This window comes from Corvus hawaiiensis, chromosome 5, assembly GCF_020740725.1.
Source record: "Corvus hawaiiensis isolate bCorHaw1 chromosome 5, bCorHaw1.pri.cur, whole genome shotgun sequence".
NCBI classification, from domain to species: domain Eukaryota; kingdom Metazoa; phylum Chordata; class Aves; order Passeriformes; family Corvidae; genus Corvus; species Corvus hawaiiensis.
Window position 1 is genome coordinate 2,618,206 of NC_063217.1, and position 14,917 is coordinate 2,633,122.

General features: G+C 60.6%; 2 protein-coding genes across 2 annotated transcripts; one reads left to right on the forward strand and one right to left on the reverse strand.

Annotated features, from left to right (window-relative positions):
- Positions 1 to 189: 189 nt before the first annotated feature.
- On the reverse strand, positions 190 to 8,417 carry AUP1 (AUP1 lipid droplet regulating VLDL assembly factor). Its single transcript, XM_048304150.1, has 12 exons — positions 8,302 to 8,417; positions 7,876 to 8,013; positions 7,289 to 7,439; positions 5,931 to 6,118; positions 5,704 to 5,776; positions 3,554 to 3,627; positions 2,707 to 2,773; positions 2,072 to 2,177; positions 1,788 to 1,934; positions 1,491 to 1,651; positions 1,248 to 1,336; positions 190 to 423 (listed from the first exon to the last, which is right to left on the reverse strand). The coding sequence occupies exons 1-12, from the start codon at positions 8,349 to 8,351 to the stop codon at positions 375 to 377; spliced, it is 1,293 nt and encodes a 430-aa protein (XP_048160107.1). The 5' UTR covers positions 8,352 to 8,417; the 3' UTR covers positions 190 to 374.
- A 98-nt stretch (positions 8,418 to 8,515) lies between these two features.
- On the forward strand, positions 8,516 to 14,410 carry HTRA2 (HtrA serine peptidase 2). The gene is made up of 8 exons (XM_048304151.1): positions 8,516 to 9,157; positions 10,026 to 10,230; positions 10,321 to 10,515; positions 10,648 to 10,680; positions 11,097 to 11,205; positions 11,614 to 11,683; positions 13,728 to 13,823; positions 14,064 to 14,410. Exons 1-8 carry the CDS (start codon positions 8,793 to 8,795, stop codon positions 14,227 to 14,229), a joined length of 1,239 nt encoding a protein of 412 aa, XP_048160108.1. The 5' UTR covers positions 8,516 to 8,792; the 3' UTR covers positions 14,230 to 14,410.
- Positions 14,411 to 14,917: the final 507 nt, after the last annotated feature.

Sequence of the window (14,917 nt, forward strand, 5' to 3'; positions counted from 1 at the left end):
TTGCCTCTTTAAGCGGCGCCTACGTGCGGCGCGCGAGCAGGCATCGGCTGCGGCGCGTGCAGACCCGCACGGAGCCGGGCCGCCCCCGCCCCCCCGTTGGCCCCGCCCCTCTCCCCCGCTGGCCCCGCCCCTCGCCCCGGTGCCCGCACAGCCCGAGCCGCGCCGGACGCTGCCGCCGTTTATTTCCGCCGCCAGGGGGCGCCCCCGCCCCGCCCGTCCCGTCCGCGCGGGGCCCGCGCGCTCCCGGTGCCACCGGTCCGGCCCGATCCGGCCCGGGGCTCCGGTCAGGGGTTGCCACCGGCCAGGTCCGGTGAGGTCCGGGGCTCCGGTCAGGGGTTGCCACCGGCCCGGTCCGGTCCGGTCCGGGGCTCCGGTCAGGGGCTGCCGCCGGCCCTTGCTGCGCCGTGCTTCTCGGCGAACCGCCTGCAGGAGAGAGCGCCCTCAGACACCGCGGGGCTGGGACCTCCCGAGGGGCCTGACCGGGAACCCCTCCGGGGATCACCCGTCCGGCCGGGAAGCAGCCCCGAGGGACCGGGACCTGGGGACACCGCAGCACGCCAGGGCTGGGCACTCTGTGGCTGCACGCTGGCTCTGGTCGGACCCTGGTTCCATTCCAAGCTCGCCTGGAGCCCATGGAAACGGGTGGAGGCAGCAGGAGCTGCTCTGAGAGAGCCACGGGACAGGTACAACAAGCCCGACAGAGCATGGACCGAGTGAGGGCTGCAAGAGGCTGGGAGGTACCCATGGCAGTCCCTGCACCCCAGCAGATCCCAGCCAGGTTTCCCAGTCAGGGTTTCCCAACAGGACAGTTCCCACAGCACCACCCCAGCCACCCAGCGCCCAACAAGCCCAGGCACACTCAACTTCCCCTCAAACTCAATCCTCAGTTTTCTGTACCTTCCTAAACCAAGACCCACACACCAGAACTGGCCTCTTGTCCCATGATTTGCCTCATGGAAACCCTGCACAGAGATCAAACTCACTCCCTGTTCCCTCACACCAAGGAGGATTAACAGCGCTGTCCCTGGTGCCAAGCAAGAATGTCCTGCCCACACTGAGGGTGCAACAGTGCCAGTGGAACCCCTGAGAAACCCAGTCCCACAGGGGCTCCCATCAGCCAAACATGACTCACACTGGAGAGCCCAGTGCCCAGGACATCTCGGGTGCTGCTGGGGCCGGGATCTGGGGGCTCGAGCAGGGGGATCTGTTGGATAGCCCTGGCAGGGGGACGTGTGGGGGGCTCTCACCTCCTGGCATAGTCGTACAAGGCTCGTTTCCTCTCCTGCAAGGACAGGTGACGCTCCACGGGGGACTTCGCAAACTGCTTTGTAGCTGGCTGGAAGAGAAAGCACAGGAGCCATCAGCAGACAGATGAAGCAGGGGCCTCCTTGGTGGCTCTGGAAGAACCTGGCATGCCAGGTCAGTGCTCCATGCCCCTGGCTAGTCCTACACACGAGCCACCAGAGCAGGGAGACACAACCCCAAAGTACCTTGGAAGAAGGCGCAGCCACAGAGCCCTGGATGCCAGAAGCAGCTGCAGCCTGGGAGGTAGACGGGGCAGGCAGGTCTCCAGCCTCTTTACTCTCAGGGAAGAAGGGAACTCTCCCCTCCAGCAAGTTGGCAATGGTGGTGTCTACACAGTTGGTTTGGACTGCAGGGACAAAGGGAGAGATCAGGACACTCCATCCTGGCTGCCACTGTGTTCCAGTGCAGTGGGGACAAGGTTTCTTCTTTCAGACCACAGAAGGTGCCCCCACGTCCCTGCTGCCACCCGAGTCCCTACTCACCCAGGTCTGTCCTGATGACCTCCAGGGGCACATGAGGCAGCACCTCCTTGACCTGCTGTGCCATGGCCATGACCCGCACGTCCTCGGGAGCACCCCCGGGCAGGCTGGGGGGCACCCTGGGCCGGGCTGCTGGGCGCTGGCTCGAGGCTGCAAGAGAAAGGACAGTGGGCACAGGGGTGAGGCACTAAAAGTGTGCAGCCTGTCGCTGAGAGCAGACAGAAGCCCCCCAAAAGCAGAGCCCAGGCTGAGGTTCCATAGCCAGGAACCCCCCCAAGGATGCCCACCTGGGGCAAAGGGCAGCCGTGACGTGTGCCTCAGCCTCTTCATGTGCTCGGTCCTGTCGGCAGCGGTGATCCGTGTGGATACCACACCCAGCTCCACGGCCAAGAGCTGTGGAATGCAGAGGAGTCACACGTAAAAACAGACAACACACACGGCCCAGGCAGCCCCTCCACGCTGGGGAGCGTGTCAGGGGTACATGGAGCCATGGTGACAGGAGGGCTGGGAACTGATTTCTCCAGGGCCTCAGGGATGCATTTCAGCGTTGCAGAGAACCAGGAAGGATCAGGAGTAGCAATATCATCCTGCCAAAACAGGCTGACAAGGAGATGTCTGGAGCTGTGAAGTACTCAGCACGTATGGGCAGGGTGGAGAAACAATTGCTTCGTGGCATTATAAAAAGGGGGTGAAAGGTTTGAACTCAATGGGAAGAGCCCTGACAACTGCAGAAAGGCTCAATGTGGGGTGGCAAATAGGCCATGAAATAACTGAGTAAGGGCCAATAAATACGTACCAGAGCTCCCATCACACAAACACATCCAGAAACGCCCTCTGCAACTCTGCTTGCACCCTGCTCTCCTCTGTGCCCATCCCAAACTGCAGCAGTCCTACGCATCCCTCTCCTACACCACCCTCCTACCTCCTGAACTCGGAGCGCAAAGTCCTCACTCCGCTCGTCCGCTTGTCTGGGGACAGACGGCATCCACCTGAATGGGGACAACAGCACATGGAGCCAGCCCCGCTGGGAGCAGCCCCCAGAGACACCCTGCCATCCCCACCGCCACGCTCCCTGCTCACCCCCACACCTTTCCCCACAGGAGCACCAAACCCCAACACCCACTCCCAAATCCAGGACATGGCTCGGCTCAGAAGACAGAACTGGCTCATCAGAGCTGTGTTAGCCCTCAAGTGTAACGTGAGGGATCTACAGTTCCCAGAAAGGCCTTAATGAGGATCCATGGCCATTTACATGGAAGTAGAAAACAGGTCACCCAGAATTCAGGCAGATAGAACCAGGGAAAGGCTTTCCTGTGCTGAAATACACCAAGCCCTACATTTGATTCCCAGTCCCTTCCACTGCTCTCATTACAGCAAAGCTACTCAGCCAGCCTGGGCTCACCCACGCCCTGGGCAGGGGTCTGGACCACCACTGCACCATCCCCCTGGACCACCCCATTCCCAAAGGATTGTAGGGACAGACAAGAGATGCTGGGAGCCAGCACTGCTAGGCTGAGCAGCCCTGGAGAGAATCACTGCAGACCAGCTTCAAAAATACAGCTGGAAACTTGAACTAAACACCTGGAAAGACTGAGACTCCTCTCCTTTCCACCTCAGAAGCTGGTCCAGCAGCTGGACATGGCCAGGCTCAGATGGTGCTGAGCCCAGCCCTGCTGTGGCACCCAGGGAGGGAGCTCTCACTGCCACGGTGACACCAAGGCCCTGCCCACCCTCAACCCTGCCCCAAATGGAAGAGAGAGACGTAGTACCTTACTTGATAAACTGTGAAGGGAACGAAGAAAGTCCAGAGCAGCTCCGCGATCCAGGAGGAGTCAGCCACGCTCTGGGGAAGAGAGCACACTGAGATTCCACCCATGGAACAGGAGCTGGTCCAGGCTCCACAGGGGATGGAGGTGGGCAGAGCACACCTGAGCTGTGGCTGAAGGACTGGGAAAGTGGGAACAGCAAAGGCAGTGCAAGCAGGGCAAGCCACAGGGCAGCTTCACCCTCATTAGTCATCACCAGTTTTCACTGCTCCCAGTCACCTTTTCCTCCCACTAAGACAGCAGCAAGACTTCACCTCAGTATCCCCACATTCCCTCCTAGTCTGTGCCTTCAGAAAGCACCAAAAATGCCTGAAAACCTACTAATGCCTCAAAACCATGAGAATGCCTCCCTCATTCTGGTGGGAACAGCCTCTCTGTGATGTCCCAGCTCCTGCAAGCTCTCCCAGGGAACAGGACAAGAGGAAGCTGCCTCACGTTGTGCCAGGGGAGGTTTAGGTTGGATATTGGGAAAATTCCTCCTTGAAAGGGCTGTCCAGCCCTGGCACAGCTGCTCAGGGCAGGGGGGAGTGCCCATCCCTGGGGGGATTTAACAGCCCTGTGGATGTGGCACTTGGGGACATGGTCAGTGGTGGCCTTGGCAGTGCTGGGGGAATGGTTGGACCCCATAGGCTCAGAAGGATTTTCCAACCCAAATGATTCTGTGATTCTCAGACAGGCTTGTGCCTGGTTTATCCCACAGCCTGGGGAGAAAAATGAGAAAAGCCCCAAAAGCCCAGCCATGAGGGGAACAGAGAAGCCTCATTTCCTGGACAAACAGAACCTCAGAAGCCTAAACCCAAATGCCTGGAGTGATGCCCACAGCCAGATTTCAGCTACACTGCCTGTGCCACAGAACAACACCCTCCTGCAACATTCCATGCAACTGGAGCTGGAAAAAATTCTTTCTTAACCCCAAATTTGGTGTTTTTATCAGCCCAGTGTTTGATATATATCACACAAGTATGTAAGAAAATTTTCTATAAAACACCAGTTGAACCATTTGAAATATCACATCTCCAGTCCTTTGAGTTTCTGATGGTTTAAAATCACACCTGAAATGCACCAGGATTTACTCAGCCAATGTGCACGAAGTACAAAGTCCTGCTCAGACTCTGGAGGTAGAATTTGAGCCAAGAAGTGACTGTAACCAGCACCTCCACACAGACCCACTGTTCCTCCTGACATGCACAAGGGAAGGGATAAACAGACAGACATATAACTTGTCACATCTCTGAATTTCTCAGAGGAACCAAACCCATAAGAGCACAAGAAACTCCTTATAAACTGTCCAGAACAGGAGAGATCTACCACTTCTCTGGAGGAGTCATTCAAAATGTAACTTACCCTCATTGCTAGAAAAGTGCATCTTCACCCACACTTGTGGCCCTCCCTGAACTCTGCCTCAGCCTCCCTGGCCTGGCAGGGGTTAACAAAGCTCTGCCAAATATTCCTGCAGTTCCCATCCCTGCACACATGACTCCTCACCCTGCCAGGGGTTCCTTTGCTGTGTCCCAGAGAAACACCAGACCCATGAGTGACAGCCATGACTCTCACCAGACCATAAATTATAAATATCAAGAAATAAGAAATTCAACAAAGCCTTGCTGAGAGCAGTTTCCCTGCCTTTGGCAGCACTGCCATTGCCCTTGTGAACTTTATCTCTTGTGTGGGGCTGCTCTTGCACCATGTCCTGTGTCTGTGCCTGGGGCACCAGCTCAGGAGCCTCCAGAGCCTGGCAGGACCTTTGGCACATGGGCCCTCTCACAAGGACTGACTGCAGCTGGTCTTTCACAGCAGGGATTCACCAAGAGGAGAGGAGACAGAACTGGCCATGGAAGCCAGAGGCACAGTGACAGCCAGCCAGGCCACCAAACATCTGTCAGACTGGCCAATGAAACCAGGGGAGTCCTGACTGGGCCAAGTTCCCAGGAAAGGCACCAGGAACAGTGTTAACCCCGAGCAGCTGTTTCTGGGGTGCCAGAACACGAGGCCAGGCCACACCACAAGCTCCAGAGCAGGAGCAGAAGGAACAGCAGCACCCAGAGCCCGGCGCAAAGCCCACCCCACACCTTGTCCCTGTGCCCACCACTCACCACGGCCACCAACGGCCTCCGGACCTGCAGGGCAACGGGCTGGACCACATCCAGGATGGAGAAGGGCCAGGAGCTGGAAGGGAGGAATTCTGCAGTGAATGATCCCAGAGCCACCTCGAGCCAATCTGTCACAGAGTGCTGGTTCCCCAGAGCCATTCCCAGCCACCCTGCCGAGGGAATTCCCACTCCCCAGTGCCACCCTGCTGTGGGAATTCCCATTCCTGCACCTGAAGCGGAGCAGCCCGGCCCGGCCGTTGGTGGCCGCCTCCTCTGGGAACAGCAGCAGTGGGGGATTCCCTTCGTGGGCCGAGTACTCCCTCAGCGAATCCACCAGCTCCGCACGGCTGCCTGTCACTCCCAGCTCCATGAATCCCCGGGACCAGCAGATGAACCCTGGGGTGCCGCTCAATGCAGGCTGCAGGGAGAACAGGAGTGAGGAGGAAACGCCACCCTTCCCACCTTTCCAGGCCCTCCTGCCCCTCCAGGCCCACCTTCCCAGCTGACAGAGGTGACAAAGTTCCTCTTCATTAGCAAAAATCCCTCTGGGACTGAGAGTGACCTGCGCTGACAGCACTGGTGGCCAAGAACACCTTACTGCCAGGCCTCAGCCCCTGCTCCAGCCCCAGTTCCACAGGGACTGGATTCCAAACAGTTCAGACTGTGCCCTGCCTGCCAGAGACAGGCACTCTCAGCTGCCCGTGTTCCCAGTGTTCTCTCCAGCAGTCCCTGACACACTTGGCAGGACACACACTGCTCCCAGGAGTCCCTCCTCTCCAGGCCAGGGGTAAATCCATGGCTGTGCAGGACACAGGAGCTACCCAGAGCCTGCTGACTCAGGAACTCCACACACAAAGGATTTTACAGGAGAGCAGGGACAGCCCAGAACTACCCAAGCATCACCAGCATGCAGCTCCCTCAGCACCCTCCATGCACCCCCCGAAACCGCCCACCTGGTGCTGTGGGAAACCCCACACCCTGCCCCCTTATCCAGAAGGCCAGAGAAGGAAGAAGCTGCTGGGATCTGTCCATGCTTCACCAAAATCAACATTCACTGTGACAGCTCCTGCTGCTCCTCACCCTGTTCCATTTTTTCAGGCAGAGCCCAAGAGTGACACTGAGCCACAGAAAATAGCTCAAGGTTAACACTCTGAGTTAATAAATCAGATCTGGAGGTGAAACCTTCCAGGATCTGAAGGAGCCTACAGGGAAGCTGGAGAGGGAATCTGCATCAGGAACTGGAGTGACAGGACAAGCAGTAATGGGTACAACTGAAAGAGGAGAAATTTAGCCTGGATATTAGGAAGAAATTTTTGGCTGTTAGAGTGGTGAGGCCCAGGCCCAGGTCGCCCAGAGAAGCTGTGGCTGCCCCTGGATCCCTGGAAGCGTCCAAGGCCGGGTTGGATGGGGCTTGGAGCAACCTGGGCTAGGGGAAGGTGTCCCTGCCCACAGCAAGCGGTGGCACTGGCTGGGCTTTAAGGTGCCTTCTGACCCTGAACATTCTGTGATACTGTGACCACTGCAAGACCAAATCGGGCAGAGCTGCCCGTGCCCCGCCCTGGGGGAGGAGCCCCGGCCGTGCCCTCACCGTGTTGCAGGAGGTGAGCAGGCTGACAACGTTGTGGTCGAAGGGGGTGACGTGGTTGGCAATGAAGACCCTGGCGCCGGCCCCGCGCAGCCGAGGGTCGCTCTGACGCACCAGCAACCCGAGCACGGAGCACATCACACGGACAATGAACCTGCCAGGGGAACAAGGATCTTCCTCAAGTCCCACCATCCGAGCCTAACACATCCAACACGAAGGGACCCGGGAATTCTGGCAGCTGGACAAACGACACTGGGACCAAATGGAAATGACACATCTAGAGCAGGAATTGTTGTAGGGCCGGGACTGGGATGAGGGCAGCAAGTGCCCACAGAACTCCTGAGCAGCACACCACGCCGATCCGCGTGCTCCGGACCAGTGCCTGAGCACTCCAGAGGTGGCTGCCAGCTCCGAGCTTGCCAGAGGAAGCACCTCCAAGGCTCCTGATGACAAGGAGTCCCGAAGGCACAGCTCCCCACAGATCCTTGCCTGAGCCAAGCCCCCGCGGGTCGTGATACCCAGGGGCCGGGGCAGCCCAGCCGCCCCAGAGCCGCCCGGGGCAGCAGCCGGAGCCCCCCGAGACCACGCACCGGCGCACGACGCTGTCGGGCAGGGCGCAGCTGACCAGGAACACGTGGACGCCGATGAAGACGCGCAGAACAAGCAGGCAGAGCCCCACGGGGGCGTAGAGCAGCAAGGCCAGGAGCAGGAACCCATCGGTCGGGAACCTGCAGGGGCAGAGAGCGGCCGGGGCCGCCTGAGAAGGGCCGGAACGATCCCCGGACCCGCCCTGAGGCCGCCGCTCCGCGTGGTCCCTCCAACAAGTCTTCCAACCCACTTCAGGCACACCCCGGACCCTCCCTGGTCCCCCCACGGGTCACCCCGACCTTCCCCACGCGGCTTCCGTGAGACACCCCGGCCCTCCGCTGGCCTCGCGACCCCCGCCCAGGGTTCCCGCAGTTCTCGCGCGGCTTCCCCGGGAATCCCCACCGCGCGGGCCCCGGGCGGGCGCTCACCGGTGCGAGTCGAAGAGCCGCTCGGGGCCCGGGGCCGCGGGCGGCTCCATCCCCGCCGTGCCGGTGCCTCACGGCCGCCCCACACCTGCACCCTCCGCCATCTTGCCCGCGGCCGCGCGCGGGGCACGCTGGGAGCGTGCCGCCTTCCTGGTCCGCACCGCGCCGCCGCAGCACTCTCGCCTCGGCTACGGCCCTTGGCGGCCCCGACGGGCCCGGTGAGCGGCTCTGACCGCGGGGCCGCCCTGCTCCGCCGTCGCGCCGGTTATCGGCACATCTCACTGATGGCAGGACAGTAGCTCCCAGCGGGACTACAACTCCCGGCGTACCCCGCGGCAGAACGCGCTTCCGCCAGGCCCCGCCTCGGAACTACAGCTCCCAGCGTGCCCCGTGGCAGAGGATGGCTTCCGGCAGACCCCGCCTCATGACTACAACTCCCGGAGTGCTCCGCGGCCCGGCCCTGCCCCGGAGGGGTGTGGTCGCCGCTCGGCAGCATGGCGGCAGCGGCGCGGAAGGTGCGGATCCGGTGGGTCCCGGTGCCACCGGGTGTACAGCGCTGGTGCCGAGCGCTGACCGGTACCACTGAGCTGCCACCGCCCCCTCCTCCTCCTCCTCCTCCTCCTTCGCATCCTCCGCCGCCCTCCGCCGGGGGCCGGGCTCTGGCGGCGGCGGTGGGCGCCGGGGCGGCGGCGCTGGTGCTACTGTGGGCCCGGGAGCGCCGCCGGCCCCCGCTGAGCGCCGCCGTGCCCGCCCCGCCGCCCGCCCCGCCGCCCACCTCGCCCCGCGCCGCCTTCAACTTCATCGCCGACGTGGTGGAGAAAACGGCGCCCGCTCTGGTCTACGTGGAGATCGTGGGCAGGTACCGGCACCGGGAGGTCCCCGGGAGGGATTTCCCTCCTCCCTGTGCAGTGTGGCCCCGGCCCCTCCGGGACCTCCGCCGGCCTCTCCTGAACCATTCCGGAGGGCTCCCGCAAGTGCCGCGGGAGGAACCGACACGCGGCTGCCACACGTCGCAGCCGCCTCCGTGTCCTTCGGGGCCGTCTGGCAAAGCTGCCGTCCAGGCTGCCCCGTTACTCTGCCTCGGGAGCAGCACTTGGCATTTCCCTTTGTGCTCTGTCATGTTCTCACCATCCAGCGCCTCCGGCCTCTCGGAGCACCTCTGTGCAGTAGCTCTGCCCTGCAGCTGGGTGACTGCTGCCTCCAGCTTGGTGTTACCCGTGTACAGTGTCACTCTCTCTGCCTCACGTGAGAGGCATCAGCTGGTGCTGTTCCTGACCCATACGGGCAATAATTCACCCCAGCTGGGCTTTGGCCTTGCTGGACCATCCCATTTTCCATTCACCTCACCTGACTCTCAGTGGAGGTTGGGGTGATCGACCAGGGCCTGGAGTTGTGAGTCTGCTCCCGCTGGCAGGAGACATTCCTGTTGCCTCTCAGGTGTTTGTTACCTGCTCCAGGGCTGGGCTCCGTGTGTTCTGGCCTTGTCCCTGCACAGGTCACAGCCCCTCCTGCTCCCACATGCCTCTATTCCTGGTAGGATTGTACCTTTGTGGCTGGATTCCTACTGCATTTGCGTCTATTCTCCTGTTTGTGCAGACTCTTGAGGCAGGGAAGGATTCTGCCATCGTGCTGCTGCCCGCACACCCTCACTGTTCCCTGCTGCCTCCCAGCCCGGGTACCACTGTGCCTGTCCCTACCACTCCTCCTGACCTGTGCCTTCCTTACAGGCACCCCTTCCTGGGCCGGGAGGTGCCCATCTCCAACGGTTCAGGCTTCCTGGTGTCCCCGGATGGGCTGATCGTCACCAACGCGCACGTGGTGGCGAACCGGCGGCGTGTGCGGGTGAAGCTGGCGAGCGGCGAGATGTACGACGCCGTGGTGCAGGACGTGGACCAGGTGGCGGACATCGCCACCATCAAGATCAAACCCAAGGTGTGTGCCTGTCACAGCCATGGGGACACCGAGATGTGGGGACATTCCCTCTGTCCCGCTTTGTCCCGCTGACCGTCTCGCTCCCCGCAGCACCCGCTGCCCACGCTGCCGCTGGGCCGCTCAGCTGAGGTGCGGCAGGGCGAGTTCGTGGTGGCCATGGGCAGCCCCTTTGCTCTGCAGAACACCATCACCTCAGGCATCGTCAGCTCGGCGCAGCGCGGCAGCCGCGAGCTGGGCCTGGCCGCCACCGATATGGAGTACATCCAGACCGACGCCGCCATCGACGTAAGGGACATGGGGCACTGGGAGGGAGGAGGGGCTTGCACAGAGCACGGGGTTCTGGCTGGTCACCCTGGGATTGGCCTCAGGATGGGGCTCTCATTGTCTGCTGCTCACACTCTCTCTCCTCTGCCGTAGTTTGGGAACTCTGGGGGCCCCCTCGTCAACCTGGTGAGTCCTGCTGCTTGTCCCCTTGCTGGCTGGGGCAGGGATGTGCTGTGTGGCCCTTGCTCCTTGTCCCTCTGTGGGAGCACTTGTGGGTGCTGGGAGGCTTCCTGGAAGGAGGAGGGAGAGGAGGGATAAGCCTGGCATGAGACCCCTGTGCAGTGTCTGAAGCAGCTGGAGCTTATGGGGCTCTGGTGGAGACAAGGCCTGGCTGGTGCTGGCAGGGCAGAACCAGGGACTGCATGGACTCATTCCATAGACTCAGCTCCTGGGTCCTGCCCAGCCTCAGCAACATCGGGCAGGACACAGGGACAGCAGCCTGGCACGGGGTGGGCACACAGGTGGGACCCCAGGCTGCTGCAGTAGTTCCCCTGCTCTGCACGGTGATCCAGGCTGGGTAGCCCGGTGCCCTTTCCCTGCAGGATGGCGAGGTGATTGGTGTGAACACCATGAAGGTGACGTCGGGCATCTCCTTTGCCATCCCCTCCGACCGGCTGCGGAAGTTCCTGCAGAAGGAGGAGCAGCGCAAGAGTGAGTGGGGACCTCTCTGCTTGGGAGATGGGGGAGGAGGATGAGAGAGGGAGGCTCTGGACCCTTCTTCCTGAGAAAGGCAAGGAAAGTAGGAAAAGTGTTTGGGGTCTCATCTGATGCCACAGGAAAGCTGTGGTGCTGCTGCCCTGCCCTGTCTGGTTCTCCTGTAACACTGGAGAGGGACATTCTCTGTCAAAAAGCTGACAAACCCAGGGAAGCCAAGTCATGGTGCAAAATGCAACATCTGGAACGCTCCTGCTGCTACTGGGAACTGGACTGAGCTGTTGTAGGGACTTAGAATAGCTCTGGATGCTGCCTACTCTGAGGGCTGTGGGGGCTCAGCTCAGCACTGTTCTGAGCGTGTGTCTGTTTTCCAGCCATGACATTCCACGTCCTTTCCTTCCATAGGCTCTTGGTTTGGCAATGCAGAGACGAAGCGCCGATACATCGGGGTGATGATGCTGACCCTTACTCCCAGGTACCTGTCCTGACGTCAGGGGCCAACAGGACAGGGCGGGCAGGGATGTGATGGGATCTTCCCAAATATAACTGAGGGTGCCGCTGGCTATGGGGTAAATGGGAAACTTGCAAGTTTCTGTACTTGTAGAAGACTCTATGAGCAGATAAAAAGTGCTCTCTCTGATAGGAGGGTGTAGCCAATTGGGGGTCAGGCTCTAGTCCCAGGGAACAAGGGACAGGACAAGAAGAAACTGCCTCACGTTGTGCCAGGGGAGGTTCAGGTTGGATATTGGGAAAATTCCTTCTTGGAAAGGACTCTCTGGCCCTGGCAGAGCTGCTCAGGGCAGTGGTGGAGTCCCCATCCCTGGAGGGATTTACCGGCCCTGTGGATGTGGCACTTGGGGACATGGTCAGTGGTGGCCTGGGCAGTGCTGGGGGAGTGGTTGGATTTGATCTTAAAAGTCTTTTCCAACACAAACAATTCCATGATTCTGTGAAGTGCCCATTGTCAGCAAGCAGGACCTGTGCTCTCACCTCCGGGAGCAGTTCTCAAGGGCAACACCTGCTCTGGTTCTTTGGCTTTTGCAGTCACATTTAAGGGCCCTTCAGCTGCCTCGTGGGGCTGGTGTTGTGCCACGCTGGGCAAACACCTTTTGTGGCTGTGCTCTGCCCTGCTAAAGGTCTGGTAAGTTCCCCAGTGCCCAGCAGATGGTGCTGGTACTCGGCAGAACCCGAGGGATGTGGGAGCCTGGCCCAGCCTCCTCCTGCTTCCCTGGCCACGCTTGCTGGGACGGGGTCTGTCAGGAAGCAGCGTGAAATTCCTCAGACACGGCTCCTGGGAAGCGGGTCCAGTTTCTGCCCAGCCCTTGAGCCAGTCCAGGGAGACCACCTGACTGCCAGGCTTGTTTGTGCCCAGCAGGAAGGGCTCCCAACAAGGGATTGCTCGCCTTGGAATCGAGTGACTGCTCTGAACATGCTCAGCGGAAAGGCCGGAACCTTTCCCTGGCACAGGAAAGAGAAGCTCCGTGTTGGGCACAGGCTCAGGCACAGACCCCGTTGTTCTGTCTGTGGTGCCCAGAGCAGATAAGAGGCAGTGGGCACAGAGACATGTGAGGGTCCTCAAGAAATCCCTTTTATACTGTGAGAAGTGTGGTCAGAGCCTGGCATACATTGCCTGCAGGGTCCTTGGAGATCATCAAAACCCCACTGGACACAGTCCAGAGCAGCCTGCCCTGACTGAGCCTGCTGGGGGTCAGGTGCGATGATCTTGAGAGGCCCCTTCCCACCTTTGCTGTGTGAAACTGGCAAGGGATGGCAGCTTGCACTGGGCTGTGGGACAGCACAGTGGAGTTCAGCCACGTGGGGAGCCCTGACTGGCTGAGCAGGGACCTGACAGGAGCAGGGCTGGGCAGAGACTGAGTGTCTGGATCTGCAGGGATCTGAGCTGATGCAGTGTTTGAGGGAAGAATGCTGTCACTCTGGAGACATCCAGCTGGAGTGCTGCATCCACTTCTGGATTTCATTCAAGATGGGTGAGGAGCAGTTGGGGAGAGTCCAAAGAGGAGCTGTGAGAGATGCAGAGTTTAAATTTGGTTTAGAAAACCTAAAATCTGTGGGAAATTTGGAGAAACTGTGATTGCTTAGTCTCTAGACTTGGGAGGAGAGCTCTGCTGACACGTCTGGCAGGAAGAGGGGCACAGCTTGTGTTGTGTGTCCTGCCCATCCAGGGTAGAGAAGTGAAACTGCAGCAGGGGAGGGGCAGGTCTGACCCCTAGGAAGGGTGATGTGATGTGGGGATGTGCATCACCACAGCTCTGATCCAGCTGGCAGCTGCTCTGGGGTTCCCAGCCCTCGCTGGTGCCGTTGGGATTCTTGTCCTCTCGTTTTGACAGGAGGATGGGGATGTTTGGGGCTGGCAGCTGTGGCTCGTGCTCAGCAGGATGCAGGGACACAGGAGAGGAAATTCTGTGCCTGGTCTCTGAGCCTGTGCAGCTGCAGGGCGTGGGGTTGGGAGCCCTGCTCTGCCTCCAGCTCCATCCCTGATGCCAGTGTTCACTCTGCAGCATCCTGGCAGAGCTGAAGCTGCGTGACCCCAGCTTTCCTGACATCTCCTACGGCGTGCTGATCCACAAGGTGATCATCGGCTCCCCGGCACACCAGTAAGTGCTGCCCTGTGCCTCAGGGGTGTGTGAGGGAGGAGCTGTGGGATGTGTTTTGCTCCAGAGTAGCAGGGCTTGGGATCTGCAGCAGAAACCACCTGGGGACCTTTTCCCAGGCTGGGTGTCCCGCTGGCTGTGGCTGTAGACCCCCTGGTGGCACAGCTCCTGCTGCACTTGGAGGACGATGACGCCGAGTGTCTGCCTCACCCTCTGTGCACTTCATCCGTGTTCTCCCCACAGGGCAGGGCTGAAGGCCGGGGATGTGGTGCTGGAGATCAACGGGACGGCGTCGCGGCGCGCCGAGGACGTGTACGAGGCGGTGCGGACACAGCAGAACCTGGCCCTGCTGGTTCGGCGTGGCTACGACACCCTGCTGGTGAGCGTCATCCCCGAGGTCACCGAGTAGCAGAGACCACTCGGCGCTGGCTTGGAGCCGAGGGCAGGACTGAGATGTGTCCGTGCTGGCCAGGCAGGGACAGAGAGTTCATGCAGGGCTGGAAGGGGCCAGGAGAGGCGCCTGCGCTTGGGTGACTCGTGGTGCAGCCGTTCCCCTCTGTACTCGAATAAAGCACTTTTCTAGTGGCCCCTAACACCAGTTGCCTGGTGGAGGCTGGGCTGTATGGGACTCTGCTCCTCGTGTCAGTCCCCACATGAGACCCTGTGGCTGGGGAGGAGCTGTGCCTCCAGGGACCTCCTCAGCGTTAGCGGTGTTCTGCCACCCGCTTGGTACCCACATGGGCTGGGATCTGACTCTGCTGTTTGCGTCAGGTGGGCAGCTGTTGAGCTGTGGATTGTGTGGCCTGTCTGTGGGTGAGTGCGGCCCCAGAGCGGGTCTGGAACCAGCATTACCTCGCTGGAGTGCAGCAGTGCCGGTGTGCCGTGTCCCTCTGGTCACATCCCTTCTGCTGTGAGCTCTGCGACTGCTCCAAGCCCTGTGTCCACATCCCCTCCCGTGCAGCAGCTTTCCAGGCCATGGTGAAATTGGCGTCAGTGCTGGACTTGTGATGTCTGGGGCAGCATCTCCTGCCCCTGATGTCCCGGAGGGCTGAGGATGGGAGCCGGAGCCGGGGCGGGAGCTCTGCCTGTCCCGCCCC